Below are 24,404 nucleotides of genomic sequence, written 5' to 3'. Positions count from 1 at the left end.
TGAGGAGCCGGCGTGGGTCGCGGCCGCGTGTCTGGGCCCGGAGGCGCGTTAGGGCTCTGCGCGGGGGGGTCGCGGGGTACAGGCGCCTGGTTGCGGTGCGTGGCGTTGGGTCCGAGGTGCCGGGGCTAACGGGCACGAACCGCCGAGCCTCCCTGAGCCCACCTGGCCTTTGCTGGCTTGTTTTACAGCAATAGCAACGGCGTAATCAGCCGGCTAGGCTTTTTTAACCTGGATTAGACGTTTTTGCGTGTTCTTTTTAAGTTTATGCAGGATTCCGTATCTTTTGCCTTCTCGTAGCTTGTATAAACACCTGATTAGGTGTTGTAACCAACTCGGCAGCAGTGTGATCGTGTACTTTGTATGTTGCGGGTCAAGCCTGTGCTGCCAGGTGATTTGGAGCTGCTCACACCTATCGGGCTTTAAACCAACTCCGTAATTTGCAAGTGCTGTTGTGGCATATGTCTCTGTTTCCTAGTTTAGCCATCAGATTTTAACACTAAAACCGTGACACAATAGTCCCCCTGTGCAGTTGTCCCTACACTGTAACAGCTTCCTAGATCCATATCTGAGATTTATACCAAGAGAGGCAGATGGGTTGAAATTTTAACAACCGGCTTGGGTTCAAATTAGCGATTCAGTGAAGAGCTGGGTACTCCCATAGATATGTCTAAATTAGTTTCAAACTAGCTGGGGCAGCAGTTGTTGCCGACGGGACACTGTTAGAGGCTCAGGCTGCAAAATCTCCTGGGAACTGAATGCCAAACTGCTGGCACTCAAGCTAGCAGGACTCCCTTGCTTATCACAGTACAGCTTCTCTTCTGGTAATGACAAGGGTTTTTCTGTTTGGGCTAAAAATAATGTTAAAAGTGGGTTTAAACCTGTATTAGTTTTCTATTTTAATACCTACAAAAGGTTTTAAAAGTGAAGAAATGGTAAGAGGGTGCGAGTGAACGGTGGGTGGAGATGGGTGGGGTGGGCTGCACATGCTGGAGTTGAGGTAAAGAAATGTTCATCAGACTAGGGCTTTTGAAACCTGAAATCATATACTCAGCTTTATGGCACACTGTAGAAGAAAACTATAAAAAAAAATTTTTAGTTTTCTAAAACTAAAAGATTGGAAAGGGGGGAAGTATGGAGCAGATCCCGCGGCATTTTGTGACAGAGATGGGAAAGAAATTAGAGAAATCTAACACTGACAGATGTTCTTTGCATTCAGTTATACTGCTGATAGGCAGTATATGGATATCATGCTGCTACTGTACTGATTCCAAATGTACATGGTACCTAAATATACTGAAGTGCTGAAATAAGCTATATTATTTTTAGTGCCAATACTGTTGTAATACAACCCTGTGTGGCAGTGACGGAAGGGAAAGAAGGAGGTGGGGGGCTTGAGGTCTTGCCTTCTCTGCTTCTTCCTGCTTCCCAAGCCTGGCTACTAGGCTTGTCGGGAGAAAGGGTCTGTGGGTCCTGGGCTACAGGAGGGTGGACAAAGGAATTATTCTGCCGTGGTGACTGAAGATCAGGAATTGGGGGAAGAGGAGATGGTCACAGTCGAGGTCCCTCTGTGACTTGTACGTTCAGCTGAAGAGTTTCCTAGAGAATTCCTAGCCCTACTCTCTCCCGCAGTGTGATTGGGATAAGAGAGCATTAATGAGGGGAGAAAAGGAGACTCCCATCTCCATCACACACCCCTCAAGCCTTGCTAACTTCTTAAAGCTTCTACTGTGGTGTTCGATGATGTTATGGAATTTCTTTTGATGTCAGCATCATAAAGGCATTGACCATTGCTGTGTCACGTATGCTCAGGGTTTTACATTTCTTTAATTGCAGTTTGACAGCTTTTCCATTGAGCGGAGATATAATTTACCTAGCTTACCTGGTTAAAAATTATATATTGCATAAAAAGCAACAAAGAACAGTTGTATTTATTTGACAAATTTTGCGATAGCTTCAAAGAGTCTTTGTCTTTTCCTATATATAATGGAAATCAGTGGATTTCTAAAAAGGAAATTGTTCTTGGTGTTCTAGTGTTCTCATGATGTGCTTACAGTAGTATTCTAAAACCAAAACAAAAATGTGATCAAGTAATCCCTCTGATATCAGCATCGTTAGGAGTACACATATATTAATCAGTTTGGCAAGATGATTACAAATGGTTAGAAATTTTAAAAGTCCACAAAATTAAGATAAATAATTCTTTTTGGCCTGTCCAGCTAAATATGACAAGTATCCTTTAACTGCAAATTGTTCTCAGGCTCATGTTCATCTTTTTTTGTGAATTTACGATGCAGGCATTATCGGAAGCGCTCTGCGTCACGTGGACGCTCTGGTAGCCATTCTAGAAGTCGTTCTCCATCTGACAAAAGAGGAAAACGTGGAGAAGACAGACGCTCTCGAAGTAGAGATCGAGAACGTAGACGTGAGAGGTCACGCAGTAGGGACAAGAGAAGGTCTCGATCGCGTGACAGAAAGCGTCAAAGGTATGACTTACCGATTCCAATCAAAGTAGGTAAAAATGCCTGTCATCTGAATATTGATGTCCTTCCACTATAATTAGTTACTTTGCTGTTACTTTACTTTCATGCTAGATTTTACTATGCTTAACGTTTTTGCTTATTAAATGGTTTCTAGCTGCTGGTGCTGGAGTTTGTAAGCTCTTAGTGGTCTTCATGATTGTTGGATTCTTTTTACAACCTGTTCCTGAATAGCAGGCTAAAATTATACAATGATCACATGCTAAATAAATACAATTTTGTTCTGTGGCAGACGTTCAAGAAGTAGAGAAAGGGAACGGAGCCGAGAGAGAAGAAGATCCCGGAGCCGAGAGAGGAGGCGCTCTAGAAGCAGAAGTAGAGGTAGACGGTCTCGATCCTCCAGTCCGAGCAAGAACAGGAAAACAGAAAACAGGTATTTGTGTTTTCTAATTACAGTCAACGTCATAGTGACAAAATGTCGTAAAACTATTGGTAGCATGGAGGGAATCATCAGGCAAAACCATGCAAAGCTTTGGTTTGTAGAACAAGGAGGCTATTATGTGAGTCTACTGTTATGATCTTTTCCTATTGCTTAACGTGTGTAGCGCGGTTTACTGTGAGAATGTTTCTGTAAAAGAAGATGATCCAAGTTGTGGCAGCTAAAATACGCAGTTAACTTTTTAAAGTTAAGACTGAACTTCATTCTGGAAGTTTTGTAGTGCTTCACTGTTATCTCAGGTTCCAGTATCAATAGGTAATATTTTGTGTCCCAGCATGTATGCCCAAATTAATAAAGTACAGGGTGCTCTCTAGCACAGGCATTACATTGAAGTATAATTTTCTTTAAACTTGTAAATTACTGGAGAATAGGAAGTTTTAGTTACCAGATTTTCTCCAGTGCAGTGTTCTCAGTGATGCACTGTACCATTTTCTTTCTCAGATAAAGCACTTTATTTCTTTGGAAACATACAAGGCTTTAAAAAAATACGGGTAGGGTAGCAGCAGGGGATCTATAAACGGCATCGTGGTGACATCTGTAACAGGAATTTCTAAACTGTTATAAGTGCCACTGATTGTACCTGAGCTCAATGTTTCATCCATTCTTTACACAAAAGGTGTTCTAAAGAATGTAAGCCAATGAAGTTTGGAATCTGCTTTTTTTTTTTTATTATATTTGTGCAGAAAAATAAAATATAGAGTGTAACACTTCAGAGAAGCTCAAGAAGTCTGCTTTGGTAAAGCCACCACCTGTTTATCTGCTGTTTGTTGAATTCTGTGGGTGTGCTTAGTGCTGCAATCAACATGGATTTGAGAAGTACTAGTCTTAGGGGTTTACAATCGAATAAACTGTCTAGTAAATAGACTTAGTAAAGAGGTGAACCTTGAACTCTTGTAGATGTTGACTTCAGAAATGTGTGAAAACTTACTACAGGTCATGTTCTTTTAAATGTATTTTAATGGAATTTTCAGACGTAATTGCAAACAACGTATGATCATGCGACACTGTAAAATGAGTGGGAAGTCCGTAAGCTCTAACAGCAGTCTGTATAAAGAATAAGCAGGTTGATGACAATCTAGAAACTGTAAGAAGCTGGAATCACAAAGTCTTTTGGAATAAATGTATGGTTTGTATTAGAATAGCCCAATGAAAAAGGCTTAATGAGATTTAATTGGCTAAAGTGAATTTTACATTTATTATCACGAGTTAGCACGTTTGGTTTGGATGCATTTTTTTCTTTTTTTTTTTTTTTATTGGAAGCAAGTAAGGATAATAAAATCTGTGACAAATGGATTTTGTATTAAATGCAAGTCTTCATGTTACATTTGAGTTACATAAGTAGCTTTTCCCAGGGAGAGGTGTTTTTATGTCTTTCAGCCAGTACTGTATGCTCAGGGGGACGTTCAAACTTCCATGCAAGATGCTAGATCACTTTACCTTTCTCTAGAAATTCAACAAACAGGAAATTTTTAGTATCTCTTTGCTAACTGCTGTCTTCAAGGAGGTGTAAAATAAACTGCAGAACCACTAGAGTATCACTTGTAAGTGCTCTGGAAATGAAGTCTGCAACTTCCCCCTGTAAAGCAATGAACAGAACAGAACCAAAGCTTGTGAATTGGTGGATTGCAATAGATTGTACATTTCTGGTAGTTAAAGGGAATATTTTCATGAAATGGAAAGATTGTCTGGGAGTCAGTGTACTTCGTAAGGTATTTGAAAACATAAACCTGTACAGGGTGTTCACAGTTCTGTTTCTAGCCAGCACATGTGTATCCTCCCCCTGAGAAAAGCTGTAATGTTCTAAGAAATCTTTGATCTTACCTTTCAGGTCAAGATCTAAAGAAAAGACAGAAGGTGTGGAAGTTTCCAAAGAAAAGAAAAAAGACAAAGACGACAAAGAAGAAGAGAAGGATAAAGATGCTACCACAAATACCGTGGCCACTGAGGTAGAAGCTTTTAACACTTATAAATTTAAAAGATAGAATTTAAACCAGGAATTAAGTTAGCCATAGATTACTGCATTAACAAAAGAAAACCTATTCTTAGAGCTGGACAAAATCCCCACTGAATGAGAGAGTATTCTCTTCAGTAACACAGACTCCTGTCACGGGGCATGCTTCCAGTTCTTGGCATAAGAAACATTCTTCTCAATTCAAGATTTCGAACTGCTTAGATCGCAAACCCCAGACAAGTGTGAAGGACATATTAGGTGTCAGTAGAGGAGCTGAAAATTTTTTCTTGGCCTCTGGACCCAGGCAGGAATCAAAGAACAAAGGGAGAGGGAAGCTCACTTTGCCTTGTTCCATGACGCGAAAAGATGTGCCTAGATGAAGAATTCCCAAACTAGCACTTTTAGCTAACTCTTCTAAACCAGCACGTTGTTACTAACCCTCCTTTGTTAATAGCGGCTGCACCGTCAGTGAGGGCTCCCCAGGCATAAACCAATCAGGTTTTTGTACTAGAAGGACTTTTGGAAGTAGAGGGTAACATGATAATTCTTTAGTCTTTTATGGATCAATGGCTAAAATGAGTTGAAACTCACTGGTGTGAGTTAAAATGTTTTTTTTTCTAGTAAATAAAGTTTAATTCGCTATTATCTTAAAAATTATATACCAGCTACTATAATGAAAAATAAGTTAACTGCATTTCTTACTTGAAAATGTTATAGTTGATGTTAATATTTTTCATTTACTTCTGTTGTGCTGAGTTTGTGGATGTCCAGTCTTCTACAGCATGCTCACACAACAGTTATATTTGAAGAAGCACGGGCTAAAGCCAGTGGCCATTAATTTTTCACTATTTGGTTGGGTTTTGTCATAGAATTTTGATCAGAACAAACTAGAAGAAGAAATGAGAAAACGAAAAGAAAGAGTGGAGAAATGGAGGGAAGAACAACGCAAGAAGGCTATGGAAAACATAGGAGAACTGAAAAAAGAAATTGAAGAGATGAAACAGGGGAAAAAATGGAGTTTAGAAGATGATGATGGTATTTAACTTTTTATATATGACAGTTTAAATACTTTTGTTCCTAATAATACTTGTATTACATTATCTCTACAGCATTTAATTACGTTTCAGAATGTGAACTATAAAATAACAAAGCCTAAATCTGGTCATGGCTTCAAATGGTTTAAGATACAATTGAGATTAACAAACTGGGGAGATTCGTATGAGGAAAAATGATACAGTAATAAAACTGGACTGTAATTATTTGGGTAGACTAATAATTTAACACACCTGAGCACTTTTCTCTTCCCTGTCTGTTTTATTTCCATCTTTCTTGCTTGTATTAGACGATGAAGAGGAAACTGCAGAAGGAGAAAAAGAAGGCAATGAGGTTGAAGATGAAGAGTTAGATCCTTTGGATGCTTATATGGAAGAAGTAAAAGAAGAGGTCAAGAAGTTCAATATGAGAAGTGTGAAAGGTGGAGGTGGGAGTGAAAAGGTAAGATCGCTTATTAAGATTTCTTATCTTTGCCTTTTAAAGATAGCTTTGTGTTTTAATATCAAAATGGCTTTGAAAAAAAAGGGGGGGAAGTGCAAAAAAGCAAGAAGTAAGTTAGATGCACTTAGTGCCTGTTTGCCTTAATTTTAATTTCCTGGTGTTTTTGTCAAGCTGTTTTATCAAGCATTATTCTGATAATCCTTCACTGAAGGAAGTGAAAAAAAAATCCAGCATAATGCATTCAGAACTACAAATATTCTATATATTTTATAGAGTATTTTTTTGTTTTATTTGATAGTGCAATAATTTTTCTTAACTGTTTTTGTAGAAATCCGGACCAACTGTTACTAAAGTAGTAACCGTGGTGACAACCAAAAAGGCAGCTGCAGAGTCAGAAAAGAAGAAAGGGGAGCTCATGGAGAATGACCAAGATGCGATGGAGGTAATGGAAGTGTCTTGTATTTCTACTCTGAAAAGGCAATGTCTCTCTTATAAGAGGCATGAGAATGAGGATAGTCCTGAGATTTTTCCATCTCCTAGGTGATAAACATTTAGTTATTTAATTTGCAGAACCACGGTCACAAGGTTTTTGATCTTAACGCAGTTTCTTGTTACTTGCACTGTTTTTTTTTTTCAGAAATCGCCATCGCAGCTTTATTGTTCAGAGGCAGTGTTATATAGATGAGAACTGAATGAGTGCATTGGGTTGTCTGGCTTTGTAACTGTTCTTAATAGGACTGGGCTGGTGTATGTCACATGTAGCGTGTGTTCAGTTCACGTTACTGAAATTGGGCAGGCAGTCCTGGTGATCCTGTGTGTGAACGACCCACGAGCTAGTATAGAGTGTTTACGTACGCAGCTGCTCAGTCTGCACGTTCAGTTGCATGTATCTAATCTGAAAAAAATGGGGTTTGTGTGTTACATTTCTGCTGAATTTCTTTGTAAGTATAAATATATTAATTTCCAAAACATCTTTAAGTTATGTGTCTCAAAACACTTCATAAATCATAATGAGACATTTCTTTTAGCACAAATGAGAGGTAGATGTTCTCATTTTACAGTTTAGGAAACAGTAGAAAGGAGTTTGATTCTGCCTAGGGCTACAAAATGCTATGCCAAGTCATGTGTTCTAGTAGACAGCACCCTAAACCAAATTTATAAGCATTTTCTGTTATACTGGCTGTAAATAACAAACGTGTTTTAGTAGGAAGAGGTGGTACAAGTGGACAAATGTCAGCTGCCCTCTCTGGATATGGGTTTGATGAACTGGTAGATCTCCCTGTAGTCTTTACAGCGTGCAATTTTTTGCATGTTGAGCAGTGGCAGATCAGCATGAATATTGAATTTTAACATAACAGTGCTCTGAGATCCTCATAGAGCCATCTTGCTCAGTGATTGGACCTGAACTTCTCAGAATTACTCTTCTGTGTCCAAACTGCCTTCATAAAGTGCTTTCAAGAGAATAGGAATATTGAGTACTTAATGTGGTTGGGTGTGGTGTTGTAGACCTGAATAGTTAGTTGTTAAGGGTATGGGTCTGTTGCTGCCCGGGAGGTCTTAGAGAGACAGCTTTGCCCAAGTCGTTGGCTAGATACCCTGCTAGCACGGTAGCTCAACTAGGTCATGCTAAGCTCTGTGTTGCTGCAGTTCCAGTGTTAGTAGTACTCGACTAGGTTAAAGCTGAGTTGGGTGCCTCTGTCAGAACTGTGACTGCAGTGGGACACGAATCAGTGGTATGCTGGCTGGATTTTTCTTCTTGGTATTTTCCTCTTACTATTTCTGTTGTATGGCAGTGAGTATTTCCGGACGACAGGGCTGGTAGTTAGTATTCGTAAAGTCATGGAAGTGATACGGAACACGGTGAAAGTTAAGGTTTGGGAGAAACGTGAAATAAATAGGTGAAAGAACAATTGGGACTCTTCTTAAACTGAGAGTGGGTTTTCAGTATCTGGTCTAATAGGGTAAGGAGTAACTGTTGCTTCTGAATAAAGTACCTCTATAAATGAAAAACCAGAGCCTCTCAGAATACCATTCATACTAATTTGCACACAAATTATAATCTCTACAGTATTCCTCAGAAGAGGAGGAAGTTGATCTTCAGACTGCCCTGACTGGCTATCAGACCAAGCAGAGAAAGCTGCTAGAACCAGTGGATCATGGAAAGATAGAATATGAACCTTTCAGGAAAAACTTCTATGTTGAAGTACCAGAACTAGCTAAAATGACTCAAGAAGGTAAGGACAAATACAGTCAGAACACCTTGGGGACTATTAAAGAAAAGGATGATGGGTTTTGATGTGCAAAGAAACAGCAAATTCTTTTGGAATATAAAGAGCATTTGGAGCAACTGGGTATAGAAAAACACTGAATCAGTTAGATCACTATTATTGATAACCTCATATAATTATATACGAGGCTTTGATTGAAAAATTTACCTGAGTCCTTTCCACCTACCTCCTGTATTTGTGTAACAAGCTAAAAGCTGTTTTTCTGGTGGTGATAAAATTAGTATTTCATGTTCAGGGACAGATAAGAATGTTTTGATCAAGGTAGTAGAGAAATGTCAGGTTTGACTCTGTTGTAATGCAAACTCTATTTCAGAGGTGAATGTGTACAGGCTGGAGTTGGAGGGAATTACAGTCAAGGGAAAAGGCTGCCCCAAACCAATAAAAACCTGGGTACAGTGTGGTATTTCCATGAAGATTCTCACTGCCCTCAAAAAGTAAGCAAGCACTTTATGAACTATATCATGCTTGATTTTGTTCACTGTGTTCTGTCATACGTTGATGAGAAAAACCTTTTTCTTTGTTGTATAATGCAACATGTCCGTGTTTGTAGAGGTAAAATATATAGTCATCAGAGTGTTTATCGCTCAGTATTGAACTACTGTTATGAACTATTCCTTCTGCCATTTGTATCATGCTTTTGCTGCTCATTTTTAAGCTGTATTTTTTGAATGGCACCAATATGTATATGTAAATATGAATATGCAAATTTTTTTAGCATGACTTTGTGATTCACATCTGTCAAATCCTATTTTGTTCTTAAAATACCTTTTTTTCCTTTCTTTAAGACATGGCTATGAAAAGCCCACTCCCATTCAAACCCAGGCTATCCCAGCAATTATGAATGGACGTGATTTGATTGGCATTGCTAAAACAGGAAGCGGAAAAACTATTGCATTTCTGTTGCCCATGTTCAGACACATTATGGATCAGAGAGCGTTAGAAGAAGGAGAAGGTCCCATAGGTACAAAGCTGTTATTTTCAAAATTGCTATTTAAATAAATAAAAACTCAAGCACACACTTTAGAAGGGTCTTCAGTTCTTCTCTTGGTTATAGGGAGGAATGCTTACTTACTGATGTCCGTTAATGAGTGGCTTTTTTTAAACTTAGTTAATGATCACCATGCTATTTAATGTTGTTTGTGATCACTGTACTATCTAATGTTGTTTCAAGAGCACTTGCATGTCCGTATATCTGGAAGGGAGACCTTACTCCTTTGATTTTGAAACTTTGACCAGATTTCCACCCCATCCTCATACTGTCTTTTTCGTGAAATTACATTTTAAAAAATACATATAAGTAAATTGCTGTAAACGTCATTACAAAAGATTAATTTTTATTGTATAAATAACAACATCTCTTATATTACAATGTATGATGAAAATGCTTTGCTTTTTAGCTGTCATTATGACACCTACTCGCGAGTTGGCTTTGCAGATTACCAAGGAGTGTAAGAAATTCTCAAAGACACTTGGGCTTCGAGTTGTCTGTGTTTATGGAGGAACAGGAATCAGTGAACAGGTACGCAAAAGACATACCTTACTTGTCAAACAGCTCTTCAACTTAATTAGTTAATGTTACTTTTGCAGTGAATTTAGTTCCTTTCTCTCTCCCATAAATCCAGTACATTTGCAGCCTTCATTATGGATGTTCTCGGTATGAATGGTAGTAATGCAAAAGCTTACACATTTGTACATAACTGAGACTTAAACATACTGATCTTCTTGAAAATTGGTCCTTATCTTGAGGTTCCCCTCAAGATAACAAACGGCAGAAAATGTTAACTTCGGTTTATTGCATTATCAAATATTGCAGGTTAGAGTAATTTAGAGATTAATTTAAAGGGTCCCCCCCCGGCCCTCTTTATGGAAACAACAGGAGCAACCATCTGTGGTGGAACATGGTTTATTTAGTATCAGTTGTCCCTGACATAACGTGACATTTCTTATAGGCCCTTAATTGTATAGAAGTCATATCCCCATTATAACTACTTCAAGTGGTAGTAACTTAGGTTGTCAGAGGTTACGCTTTTGGAAAGCAAAGTTTTCCAAAGACTTAAAGAAATTGCTAAGTAAAATCTTTACATAACCAATTAACATTAGTAGAACAGCTGTATTACAGTGTATGTTGTTTTCTTTTTTGCAAGGTGATACATGTTTTAAAAAAACAAACAAACAAAACACAAAGCAAAACCCCGCTCTAATAGTTTGTTTACTGTGTTTTAAAATCAGATAGCTGAACTCAAAAGAGGTGCTGAAATTATTGTTTGCACACCTGGACGTATGATTGACATGTTAGCAGCTAACAATGGTGAGTAGAAAACCTTTTCTTATGGAGAATTTTTTATATTTGTTGTGTAATTCTAACATTCAAAAGATCATGTATTTTGATAAATGGTCTTATGGAATTTTCTTATATCTCTTCAGGCTGCACTATCTAGCTATTGAGAATATATAGCACTAATAATAGGTTTAATCATATATTGGTTTGACTTTTTTGGGGAGGACAGGAAATACTACATTCTTGAAGAGTTTCTGAGAATGTTTAACAATGATAAACTTAAAGTGTGCTGGTCCAAATTTTTTAACTTCAAGTCATTTAGATAAAGGTTATATAACAGTTGCTTATTTTGTCTGCCCGTTGATCCTTTATTATTGTTAGTGTAGCTCCCCACTTTTACATGGGTGTCTGACTCTGCCTTTATCTGTTGGTTTTAAAAAACAGACAGACAGAGAAGCCCTCCCTAAATAACTGTTCAAAAGTAAAAGAACTGACCTTACATCAAATATTCAGATTGATTCAACTGAGCCACTGCAGCTTTAAGAGGTTTTGTCCTAGTGTAACCATTGCATGCTTATTAGATAAAGTTTTATTATTAAATTATTCCACATCAAAACCTCTACTAAACTGTTGACATTATTTAACTTCTGTGGAAAAAGTACCTTCAAGACATATAGAACTGGGCTTCCAAGACTTAAATCGTCAAAGGTAGGTACATTAATGCTGTTCCCAAGTAATTTTACAAAGTTATTATTTGGGGATGAAAGTGTTAAGATGTTAAATAGATATGTAGATTTTTAAGAAATATTTATTTTGTTCCTTAAGTATGAATTCTGTATCTTAAAAAAAAATGCAGCGCTAAATCTCTAAAAAATAATTTGAGGATTCAGCTACAATTTGCTGAAGCTGAAAGGACCAAATTCTACTGTAGTTTGATATGCACAAGTCTGAGTGATAATTGTAGAAAATGTGAAAAATCTGTTCCATTCTGAGAGCAATTGACAGAGTCACTCCACAGTTGTTTGGAACTGAATGTGTTCATATCGTTTGAGAATGAGAGTCTTAAGTCCTTGTGTTAAATCCTTCTCATGAAAGGGAGTCTCTTAGCTGTTTGTTTGGGAAGGGTGCTAATTATCCTCTCCATCATAATTTCAAAATGTTCACAGATATACAACTTGCTTATTTTGTTTCCAGCTGTCCCAGAGTTTGGGGTGGTTTTTAATTTTAAATTTAGTAGTGTTACTGGGTAGGTTTTAATTTTTATATATTCATTTTGAAAAGACTGCTTACTCTGTTTTATGCATATTATTAGCAGTTAAGTAGAATTAGTATGATTATCCTCAAATAGTTATTTCTAGCTCCGAGGAAGCATTACAGATTATATGTATAAAAGGAATTTTTCTGAGGCTGCAACAGTTAGCACTGGACTTTGCCTTCCACACATGCGCTGTAATCTCTAATATGTTTTTTTCTAGGTGGCGCTGTCAGATAATGGCTGATGTGGCTCCTTGCTTCATCTCAGTCTTAGTTTTATGATGTGTTTTGGCGAGGGCAGTTTTCTGAATTTTACAGGTTCTTCTGGCCCTATGATGGTATGCAAGAGAAGAGTTTGACAAAATAAAGGGCCTTGTGCATACTTACACATTTCCCAGAATGTATATGTGATTAAAATGAGAACATTAAAATTCACATTTGGTGAATTTTTTTAAAAAAATAATTAATATCTTTGTTAGAAGATAGTGAGACTATATAACATTTTAAAAAAATTATTCCTGAGGGAAACTAGACTTCCATTTGATTTTGTTTCCCATGTGTTTTTTCCTCTCCTTTTACAGGTCGAGTGACAAATCTCCGTCGAGTCACATATGTTGTACTTGATGAAGCAGACAGAATGTTTGACATGGGTTTTGAGCCTCAGGTAATTAATGGCATGAGTGATACTGCCACAAGATGTTATTTTCCACTTAAAGGATTTTGCAATGCTACGTTATTATTACACTGCCAATGAGTGTTCAAAAAGATGTGCTACATACGGACAACAGTTTAAACTGACTCTTTGATTTTTCTATTATCCTCACATGCTTTGTTTTTCAATAAATTCTTACATAGCTTAGATTTTTCTCTAATATACTATTTTTAATTTTTTTTACACACTTGTTTTGGATACTCGTGGCCGTGTTGTAGCCCTATGTAATCCCTTGATGCAGGTGTCATTAGTAGTTGTAGCCTGCTTATAAAGTCTCTGATGTCTCCTGGCAATCTCCTGCAGGAGGCAGGAGCAAAATGTTGGAAGTGTTGGTGACAAGTTACTTGCTGGCAGCTTTGGACATCCAGGACTCTTTCAGTTGTCATCGGGCTATATTGTCTTCCAAAATTAGGAAAATTCCCTTATTTCGTCTCTTGAGCTGTAGGGTTTCTGCTGCGCGTGTTTAAGATTTCTGCTGGGCTGTTGCCGGGTTGCATATTGCCACTCAGCTTCCTTTCGAGTCCGGCAAGTTTGCCTGTCTTCCAATGCCAGCACCTAGGTCCCATGAGCAAATCTGTAAAGAAACGCTTTGTAGTCTGTGCGTAGTGCAGATACCACCTAACTTTAAAGACGACAGCTCTGTATGTGTGTGAAGTTCAATTACAGCACTTGGGTATTAACAGGGAATGTTCTCTTAAACCAGGTTATGCGCATTGTAGACAACGTCAGGCCTGATCGTCAGACTGTCATGTTTTCTGCTACTTTTCCCAGAGCTATGGAGGCATTAGCTCGGAGAATCCTAAGTAAACCTATAGAAGTGCAGGTCGGAGGCAGAAGTGTTGTCTGTTCTGATGTGGAGCAACATGTTGTGAGTATCGCACATCTGCCTCGCATATCTTCTCATTTGCTTGCAAAAGATTATTTCCAGCAATATTGAATATAAACCAGTATACCCACGGAGCTTTTATTTTTAGAAGTTTAGCGACCTTATTAAACATGAACTCAGAATACTAACACCCTAGTCTGCAAATGCAATGTGATCACCTTTTTTTTTTAAAAAACTTGGTTTTATACCACTAAGCTGAACAGCAGTTTTGCCACTAGCTGTGGAAACAGCCTGAAAAAGTCATCTCCTGTTCCTGATTTTTATTTTTATGCACCCTGAATGTGTTTCATGACTTAAGATACAATTTATACTCTTTCTACTTTGCTTTTGTATGTCTTTTTCCAGATTGTCATAGAAGAGGAGAACAAGTTTTTGAAGTTACTGGAGCTACTGGGACACTATCAGGAGAAAGGATCGGTTATTATATTTGTAGATAAACAAGAACACGCTGACGGGTTGTTGAAAGATTTAATGAGAGCTTCTTATCCTTGCTTGTCTCTTCATGGAGGTAATCTGAAATCTTAAGGATTTATAGTAACAACTCCAAACCAGAATATTGGTATTCAGTAGTTATAAAGAGAAGTTACTTAGTTCCTGTATAGTACCAATTATTATTTCTTCCTAAGCAGGCTTTGCTTTATAATTGGGAAAGATATTTGTCTCTTAATTTGAAATAGACATGATAGTTTTCAATAATTACTCTTTATTGTTCCCTGTGAGATGTCATCAGATGCCAAATCTTGTCTCTACAACAGGGTTGTTCCTGAGAGTTAACACCTCTCAGGGAATATTCCTAACTACTTGCTATTGCAGAGCAGTGAATGCCATTGGGGGAGTATTATATGATATTTTTATTTGAGATTCCACATAATAGCAGCCTGTTGTTTCACTCTTCTACCATCAAGTAGTAATATAACGGAAGTAGTTTAGGCAAGAGGAGGAAATTTCTTTAGAATATTGTCCATCCCAGAGTATTTTAAAACTTCCTGTATATAATGCTCTTAAAAATACAGTAACCAATAAGTACAAAACCACTGTTCATTTAGTGCAACAATGTAAGAGGGAAAAAATATTCTCGTTCTTCTGAGATTTCTGTTGCGTTTAGAGAGCAGACAAAGCCTCCAGATGAGGTCTCAACTGAATATAAGAAGTCAAATAGAAAATCATATTAAAGAAACTTTTGAGGATTTTGGTATGGGAAAACATCTTTTTGTAGTGGAAAAACTAAAAGTTTTGTTATTCTGGATAATAGTCTAAGAGATTTATTATTCTGGCTAATGTATGTTGCCTGTAAAAGTGTGAACGTATTGAAATTTTATTTGCATAGGCTTTTGATTGTTTGAAGCTGAAGGGTGTTTTGACCTGTGTACAAATTCTTCTGGCTCAAAGCAGAGCTTTATAATTAACTGTTTTGTCTGGTTTCTTGCAGGTATTGATCAGTATGACAGGGACAGCATAATTAATGATTTCAAGAATGGAATTTGCAAACTTCTGGTGGCCACATCTGTAGCAGCAAGGGGCTTAGATGTAAAACAGTTGATGCTGGTGGTCAATTACAGCTGTCCCAACCATTATGAAGATTACGTGCACCGAGCAGGCCGAACTGGACGAGCTGGCAATAAAGTATGTATAATCAGTTGCCTGTTTTGGTTATTACTGAAAATTTTTCCTTTTTTATTGCTTGATCAAGGTGTTCCCAAAGGACAGCTACAGAAGGAGTAGTTTACGTTATTAGTGGGAAGAGGGTTTTCCTCTAGAGTACATCTAAGGTTTTTGAGTGATCATGTGTAAAATATATTCTGGATTTTAGTTTTATGAAAGTTGGAACTTACACGTTCTTCTAATGTATGAATGTTCTTTTAAATCCTATTTGTGACTGAAAGTTTGGGTGTTTTTCAGTGTTGGAAATGTGCCCTACGAAATTTCTAAGATTTTATTTTCTAAACTTCTAACCATGACAAGATTGAAAGGAAAGACTTCAGTTTCTACCATCTGCAGTTGATTATTTTTGTATCAGCTTCCTGGGAAATCGCATTATTCATTCTACATTCCTGCTAAAAAAAGTTTATGCATGAGTATCGTGGGTACTTTTATTGACCAGAACAACAACATCTGTGCAAGGGTGCTTCAATAAATTTAGAGATAAAATGTCTTTAGAGATTTTTCTTTATTATCTTTTAAATTAATTTTGACCAGGGGTATGCATATACATTCATTACTGAGGATCAGGCGCGGTATGCTGGTGATATCATTAAGGCTTTGGAATTGTCCGGGAATCCAATTCCTACTGATTTGGAGAAGCTCTGGGCTGACTTCAAAGACCAACAGAAGGCTGTAAGTAATTCTTCCTTCTGTAGCGGGCTTTGGTCTGGGTTTAATGTGTATGCACGTGGGTCCAGCTGTATAGTATACATACGTGAGTCATCTCACTGACTTCATTGAGAACACATATGTATGCTTAGGTAAGTGTAGTAAGTGTTTTCAAGATTGGGATCTTGAATGTCATTTACAGGACTGTTCTTGAGAATTTAAATATTGTCATCTGGTACGTGATAGAGAAACGCCTACCGTATAAGGTAGGTTTTTATCAAAATTCACAGAAAAGATAATGAAGTTCTTTCACAGAATTTGTATTATTATTTCTAGAGCTCTCGCCATCAGAGGATCTTGCTCATGCTGAGAAGAGTGACTTTGGAGTTTTTCCGATACAAAAACTGGAGGGTTTTTTTTCACTGCATTTGAAAAGCATTTAAAATGTATACTTACAGAAAATCCCAACAGTGTATTGTTTCTATCTGCTGAATTAACATAGCTTTTTTTTTTTACATGTCATTGTAAAATACAGTTTCTAAAATTTGAAGAGCTTTCTAAATGTGCTAGGATTTGCTTTTTAAAATAAATAACTTCAAAATTACTTGTATAATTTTATAGTTATTTTATAACTATCGGAATCAGGATTTTAAACTTCTAGGTATGAAAATACATGTTTTTGTTTTCAGGAGGGAAAGTTGATTAAAAAAAGCAGTGGATTCTCTGGCAAAGGTTTTAAATTTGATGAAACAGAACAGGCTTTGGCTAATGAAAGAAAGAAGCTACAAAAAGCAGCTCTTGGCTTGCAAGATTCAGATGATGAAGATACAGCTGTTGATGTAAGCACCTGAAAATAAGCTTTAAGTTGCTTAAGGATTTCCAATATATTTGGGTTTTCCCCAGTAGGTTACATAACACGTTGCAGAATGCATGGATTTTTGTCACTCCATGTCCTACACTACTGACTTAATTAGTTAAATTCCATGAGTAGATCTGTATGTATTCTTTGATATAAAAGATATATAGCTATGAAGATCAAGATCTACGAAGATCTTGAAAGTCTCTTTCTGACTTACTGGTATTTTATACTTAATATATGTAGTTATGTAAATGTCACAGAAATTCTTTTCTTTGTGATACCAGTCTTGCGTAAATGGAATAGAACGATTGCCCTCAATTGCAAACATTTTTTTTACTTGCAGTGTTTTAAAGAAATTCATAGTAGCCTTTTCTATTTCTAAATCCTTATTAAGAGTCCTTTCTTAATGACCTTTTCATGACCTTGAAAGTAAACACTATGTTAAAACTTATTCCTGGTTATTAGATCATCTGTTCCTTTTGTTGAGTTGTAGTTCTGGGCAAGCTTCTACCATTTGTACAAGATGTAATTCTTTAAAAGCATGTAAACTAAATGCATCTCAGGGTTTTCTTTCTTTAGGATGATAAGATTATCTAATGGTAAATGCAGTGATCTAATAATTGTTGTTTTCTTTAGATCGATGAACAAATTGAAAGCATGTTCAATTCAAAGAAAAGAGTAAAAGACATGGCAGCACCAGGAACATCAAATGCTCCGACACCGTCAGCTGGGAACGCAGAAAAATTAGAAATTGCTAAAAGATTGGCTTTGAGAATCAATGCCCAGAAGAATCTTGGAGCAGAGGCACAAGTATTGGTCCCCTTCCACTTTAAGGTCAGGCTCTTTACAGAACAATTTTTTTCTTTTTTTTTTTCTTTTTTGATAAAGGTTGTTCAATTCTTTGTTCTGTGGCTGCCATTTTGTTTAGTGTTTCTAAATAGTTAGAAGTTATAAGTTGTTGGATTTGTAATTGAGCTAATGTGATAATAAGATTTAATACAGAACTGGAAATGCTTTGTCTTCCCTGGCAAAGAGTTAATTCATTACTGATAAAATTACACAATTAGGTTTTGTCAGCTTTCGCAGAGTTGCAGGACGTGTTTCTCTGATGAAGCACGTGATACGCAATCCATTTAGATTTAGGTTAATGGGGTCTGGAATGTCCAAAGGTATTTTGAGCTGACGATACAGAAGACCAGTAAGATCTTTTCCATGCAGGTATGAGGGCAGTTATTGAGAGGAAGGAAAGAAGAGAAAGAGAAGTTCGGAGAATGTATTTGTTATGTGAACAATTATATTACATAGAAAGCTTTAATGAAACCCTTGTTGGTTTATATAGGACTTATTTTGGCTACCTTGTTCTCAGCATGGACCTATTTTTTTACAGGATGTGATGCAGCAGGCTACAAATGCTATCCTGAGAGGAGGGACAATTCAAGCTCCTACTGTATCTGCCAAGACCATTGCAGAGCAACTGGCTGAAAAAATCAATGCTAAGCTCAATTACGTACCCATAGAGAAGCAGGAGGAAGAGAAACAGGATGGAGGACAAAACGAATCCTTTAAGAGATATGAAGAAGAATTAGAGATCAATGACTTCCCACAGGCAAGTAACCATTTTGCTGTAATCAAGTGTAAATGACCATTATTTAACAAAGGCTATCTTCATAGCTTAGACTATGATTACACAATAAAATATTTTGTCTCTATTTCTTATCATACCTAACTGAAATTACCACATTATCTGTGACTACTTCTCAACGTCCAAGCACACTGCTTTGGACATATTCCAGAGAATATCAGAAAAACAAGCATTCCTTATCATACAAAAATATTTTCACCCTCTGCCACTGACTTCTCTCATATCCAAATCTTTGACGCTGTCTGGCATTTGATTTCAAAGGCCATACTACTATGACTGATACTGCTCTCTGCTTTTTTATTACCTGAATATTTTTCCTATTCAGAATATTGCTGCTCTAGTCTACCTCATCTGTTATTTTGAGGATTTATATTCCATGGTATCAAGCACAAATTCCTTGTATTTATCTTTGAGGTTCTGCCCAGGTTTGCCTTATTTTATCAAGTTGTTGTGTTATTAGTTTGTTACCCTTCCCTCTCAGAAGTCCTCTTAATTCTTATCCTAAGCGATTTCTCATTCATAGAACATGTTCTAGACTTTATAATTTTGCTAAGGATCCTTCCAACCCTTTAAGGATACGCTTGCTAGGTCAAAACATTGCCTGCTCATAATGGCTAGGCGGGTAACCGTTCTGTTGCCTGCCTGTGTGTGTCTGCAAATAAACAATATGTAAATATTTAGGGTTTGGGGTTTTTTTTTTTGTAGAGGTGCACTAGAAAAAATAGCTCTCCTGATCTTCTTTTTTTTCTTTGATGTTTTGTAATACCTTCTCTGAAACACTGATGTATATATGGCAGGTCATCAGTGAGAATCATCACTGCTCATTATGTCCCTAGAAAATCTCTATAAGGGAGAGGGGACTCATGTTGTACTGTATGTATGCGTGTATAATACCGAACACAGTGCAGATCTGAGATGACAGAGATGAAGTAAGATAAAATGATCGCCTAAAGCAAGAACGACAGCTGACTGTGTAAGCTGTTTTTTATAGAAGCACTACACAACCATTCAATACCATCACATGAGCTGTAAGACACGCATAGGGTAGCCTTCCTGATCATGGGTGCAGCCATTTCTGAGAGTCAGATTAATGCTGATAAGGTATCTCTTGTAGAGAGAATATGTAACGGGCAGTTTTGATCCAGGGACATACAACTTGCCTTTAGAGGCTGTATTCCAAAGCTGGCTTCTGGAAAAGCAGTGATTTAAGCAGTGATTTAAGGTAGGATACAGGGTATGTTTGCTCAGCCTGCCACAACTGAGAAACCAAACAGGGGCTGGAGGGGATCCTTCTTCCTGTCAGACATAGCTTTGCCTTCACGCCAAGGCAGTGTGAGCTTCTAAGTCCTCTAACTTTGAATGCCAGAGCTCACCACGACAAAAAAAATGGTCTCAATCTACAAGTAGCTTACAACAATCTACTAGATACTTTCTAGTTATTCCATTGTCTAAACTAATGGGATGCATTTATCGTAATGAAGTATTTCTAAGGATATTGTAGAGATTTGGGACAATTTTTACAGGGTTCTGAAAAACGACTGGCAGTGTTTATTCCTTAGGCTTTATTTATGGAGATTTTAAGGTTTACTTATTTTTGTCTTTAACCAATGAACTGTGTAGAAATAAATAGCATTTATTTTGTAAAAGGGAAGTGCTTGCAGCCATTAACAGTTTGCCCTTGAAGTCTATTCCTGTACAAAAGGCGCTAAATAAAATACTTGAGTGCTGCTTCAGAAAATCTCAAGAAAAAATTACAAGTTTTAAACTTTCAGTGTAGCAAAATGGAAGGTCTTTAGAATTCTTGCTTCAATAGTACTGTGCATCCATTCTCTTTTCTCTTTCTTCCATAACTTTATCTTGCTGACACAAGAGGCAGATTTTTTTAAAATATACTTGCATAAAAATAACTGGCTAAAACGTCAATCTACCTTTTTAAAGTAGAATGCCGTGACCGATTTTCACAGTGCAACGTTCTTGTTTGTCTAAAATGTCAGCTAACCTTTGGGTTGCCATTTTGCGTGATGCCTTTCTCCCTGTTGACGCCCCCATATCCTTTACCTTACAGACTGCCAGATGGAAAGTTACCTCCAAAGAAGCGCTACAGAGAATCAGTGAATATTCTGAAGCTGCTATTACAATCAGAGGAACTTATTTCCCTCCAGGCAAAGAACCCAAGGAAGGAGAACGAAAGATTTATTTGGCTATAGAAAGTACGTATTCCTTTTATAAATGTTTCAATGAAAGATATGACTCTAGTTTTTTAATTAGACATGGAATCTCTATAGTCACGTATTCCTTTTATAAATGTTTCAATGAAAAATATGACTAGTTTTTTAATTAGACGTGGAATCTCTATAGTCGTAGTGTCTGGATGCTCAGTTACAGACCCACTGTAGTCACTTTGCAGATTAATATAATTACTAAAGAAACACTTGTTTATCTTAATACACTTTGCCAAATGATCCATGGGGGTCACAGAGATGCTTCTCCTGAGAAGACTGACCTGCCACAGAACAACAGCAAACATGTATGGAATCCGTGAAGGAGAGAGAAGGAAAAGAGAAAAAAATAAATCAGAATAAGCACAAAGATGTCTGTGCCAGTGTGAAATAAGGAAGAAAAAGGAATTGTGTGGGTGTTGGCTGTTAAGGGTATCAGAAATTACATCAACTACTACAACAAAAACTGCAAATCTCATGATGGTTGAGTAGAGTTTTTCTCACAGAAACCTCTAATCCTAGGTATTCCTGAATAGTGTAATTTATGACTGTCTGTTTTAAGTATCTTCCTTAAAACAGAACACAGTCTAGCTGTGGCAGTCTCTACAATACTAGAGTGTTCTTCAGCGAATAGTTGAGGATATTAAGCAAGTTTTACAGTGTTTCTGAAAATAGCCAGCAACGTTTATTCTGTAGGCTTCACATACAGAAAGTGTTTAAGATGGTAATATTTTGTTGTCTTCAGGTGCCAACGAACTGGCTGTACAGAAAGCAAAGGCAGAAATCACACGACTTATAAAAGAGGAGCTCATCAGATTGGTGAGTGAAATATCCAGAATGCAGAGGGAAAGTGCCTTAATTTATGCTTTATGAGATTGATTGCGACAAATGTTGACACTCTGGCATATGTTTTTATTAATATCAGGGGCTGGAGCCTCTAGATCTCAAAAACACGGTTTCATTGAACAGCCTAGAAAAATACATTACTGTGTTCAATCAGCCAGACATACGGCTGTTATCCAGCCAGCAGATGGAGATAACACATTAACAGAGCTTTTTGACTGAAGACCCCTTAAAGAGTTAGGTCCAAATAAATTTCCTAATTTCAGCACTATCAGGCAGAGGGGGAGGAGAATTATTCCCCTCATTTTAATACTTTATATTTGTTGAGAGATTTGTTTTGCCGTAGCTTTACAGCATACCCAGCTAACAATCAGCATAAGATATTGTCTTGAGAAATCATATTCTGAGTTCTCTGGTTGAATAAACCTCAGCTTTCTCTAGAATAACCTTCAGTGATACTACGTTAGACTTGACAGTGTCTTTGGCTTTTTCTCCTAAGTAGCCTTTCAAATCAGCAGTCAATTCCAGTGGTCCTGCTGAGCCATTATTGGTAGTTTTGTTTCTTTTTCAAAATTGCTGACCTCCCCATAAAAATGTTTTCCAAAGGAAGGAGATTGCTAAGGAACTGCTTATTCACATGTAATGTGGATTTATCGTTAGTGAGGTTTTGTTGCAATTCATTTATCCATTTTCACTTTTAACTGTGATTATTCTCTCCTTTATTTGCAGCAAAATTCATACCAACCAACCAACAAAGGAAGATACAAAGTTCTATGAGTATTTGGAGTTATCTGTCTGCCAGTGGCTGGTGCGTGAAACTTTGTGGCTTCTGTTGTTTTTGCTGTTTACACTGCTTATTGTAAATTAAGAATTTTTTTATTTTGTCTTGCGGACATTTTTTAACAGAAAATTGATACTTGCTGAAACATCTTAATTCTCTCCACTAAAGTTACCAGTCTTAAAGCAGACCAGTTTTGGCGGAGCATGATTTAATTTAACAGTGCAGTTTATATACTTTTCATCATAAAGAATATAAAATAAAACAGATTTTAATTTTCTGACAGACTATACTGTTGAGTAAATTAAACAATGTTGGGATTTGTGTTGCAAATTGTTAGAATGTACCTGCTTCATATTGTGGGGATGGTTCACGCCATACCAGTTTATACTGGAAAAATGATAAAACACCAAAATAAAGGCAGGATTTTCTCCTGATCCATAGCATCTCTCTGGCTGGTTCCACACACATTCGTTCCCTGTACAAATGTCCCCCTAAGGTCAGAGAGTCTTGCAGTGATCAGAGTAGAGAATTTTATCCAGAAATACTTGAGGTCTAGTTTTAAGATCTTATCCTTTTCATGTCCCATTTTGTCTTTATCATCCAGGTAATAGAATAACTCTTCGGGGTTTTTGTAAAGTTAAATGTTTTGTAGTATGAAAATAGTTTTCTTGTTTTTTTCTAAACATCAGAATTTTAGGATTTGATTTTTTTTTTTTTCCTCATTCTCTGACATAAGAATGAAAGCCTGTTTAGCTTAAAAAGAAATTCTCAGAAAAAAAGAGAAACCTCTTTTGTAATGAAATACGACTTTGTCACTTTTTTATAGTGTTCTTATATATACATTTAATGTGATTCTTCCCCCAGGGTTGTCATCTTTATTACTGTTAGGACATGGCTTTAAGTAAAAATGAATAATGATATTTATGAGTGAATTCCACAAATATTGACTATCATTGCAGTCAATAAGCTACTGGGACAGGCAAGACCTTTCTTTTTGAGGTCTCATCCCCATAATCATTAGCATTCACGATGGACACTTACTACTCTTAAGCATTTAACTTTCCTGTCTACTTGTCTGGAGCCTGAGCGGTAGCAGTTTGAATCATCTCACTCTAGCAGCTGCAAGACTTTCAAGATGACGACTTTCAAAAGGACTTTTGTAGAAAGCTTTTCTTACCTGACACATTGAGAAGAAACGTGTCATTTTAAAACAGCTGTGTATATACTGCTTTAACCCTCGTGAAGACAAATCATACAACCTGCATCATGGCTGTATAAATTCACAACTTCTATTTCCCAACTTCAGGTAATTTAAATGAGTATCTCTGTTTGCATACAACTGTTACTCTAATGTCAGTGTACCTTATTTGCAATACAGGAAAGGAAAGTAACAATTACATCAACTTAACAGTATGCGTTTAGGATAAGAACACCCAATACTTGCCAATATTAATACATTGAGTAGAACAAAAAGCAGCAGCACACACAATAACACTTCTCAAAATTTAAAACAGAAATCTTGAACTAAAGCCCTGTGGTTCCCTTTAAATGCATCAGGTTTCCTTCTGTTAAGAATTGGGTTTTGATATGTTTCATACAACTTGTTTGTTGAATTGTCTAACTTTTGACAGTGTCCCCCCAGAAGAGTGACAGATTTTGATGTATTTAATGAAGAGCACTTTCAAGTTTGGACAGTCTGACACTTCTTTAAAAATCTTGTTTCAAAATGTTCAAATATATATATTGGTATCTCCTAAAAAAGGCTCGATGGAGACATTTTTGTCATTTCCAGCTTTGCACTGTTGGATTTCAGAGATGCAACAATGTATAATCTTTAACTTCCTGGGGTTTTTTAATGCAATGTCAATATTCCTATGTTTTTTAAATTCCAGCAAAAATAAAAATAATTTC

General features: G+C 36.9%; 1 protein-coding gene across 1 annotated transcript; it reads left to right on the top strand.

Annotated features, from left to right (window-relative positions):
- Nucleotides 1-2,295: 2,295 nt before the first annotated feature.
- Nucleotides 2,296-24,404, top strand: DDX46 (DEAD-box helicase 46). The gene is made up of 22 exons (XM_019473871.1): nt 2,296-2,483; nt 2,770-2,910; nt 4,805-4,922; nt 5,797-5,962; nt 6,270-6,421; nt 6,750-6,863; nt 8,490-8,655; nt 9,023-9,143; nt 9,495-9,670; nt 10,107-10,228; nt 10,939-11,017; nt 12,823-12,905; nt 13,657-13,821; nt 14,185-14,347; nt 15,269-15,462; nt 16,036-16,173; nt 16,839-16,988; nt 17,645-17,842; nt 18,396-18,614; nt 20,716-20,860; nt 21,615-21,688; nt 22,442-24,404. Exons 4-22 carry the CDS (start codon nt 5,827-5,829, stop codon nt 22,487-22,489), a joined length of 2,643 nt encoding a protein of 880 aa, XP_019329416.1. The 5' UTR covers nt 2,296-2,483; nt 2,770-2,910; nt 4,805-4,922; nt 5,797-5,826; the 3' UTR covers nt 22,490-24,404.

This window comes from Aptenodytes forsteri, unplaced genomic scaffold (genome assembly GCF_000699145.1).
Source record: "Aptenodytes forsteri isolate BGI_AS27 unplaced genomic scaffold, ASM69914v1 Scaffold54, whole genome shotgun sequence".
In the NCBI taxonomy this organism is placed as follows: domain Eukaryota; kingdom Metazoa; phylum Chordata; class Aves; order Sphenisciformes; family Spheniscidae; genus Aptenodytes; species Aptenodytes forsteri.
This window is presented reverse-complemented; position numbering and strand designations above follow the sequence as displayed.

Bases quoted from the DNA above. Each gene is read 5' to 3' on its own strand.
- DDX46 (XM_019473871.1), top strand. From the start codon at position 5,827: ATGAGAAAACGAAAAGAAAGAGTGGAGAAATGGAGGGAAGAACAACGC. The intron at 5,963-6,269 runs GTATTTAACTTT...TGCTTGTATTAG, and splicing joins GAGTTTAGAAGATGATGATG to ACGATGAAGAGGAAACTGCA. The intron at 10,229-10,938 runs GTACGCAAAAGA...TTTTAAAATCAG, and splicing joins GAACAGGAATCAGTGAACAG to ATAGCTGAACTCAAAAGAGG.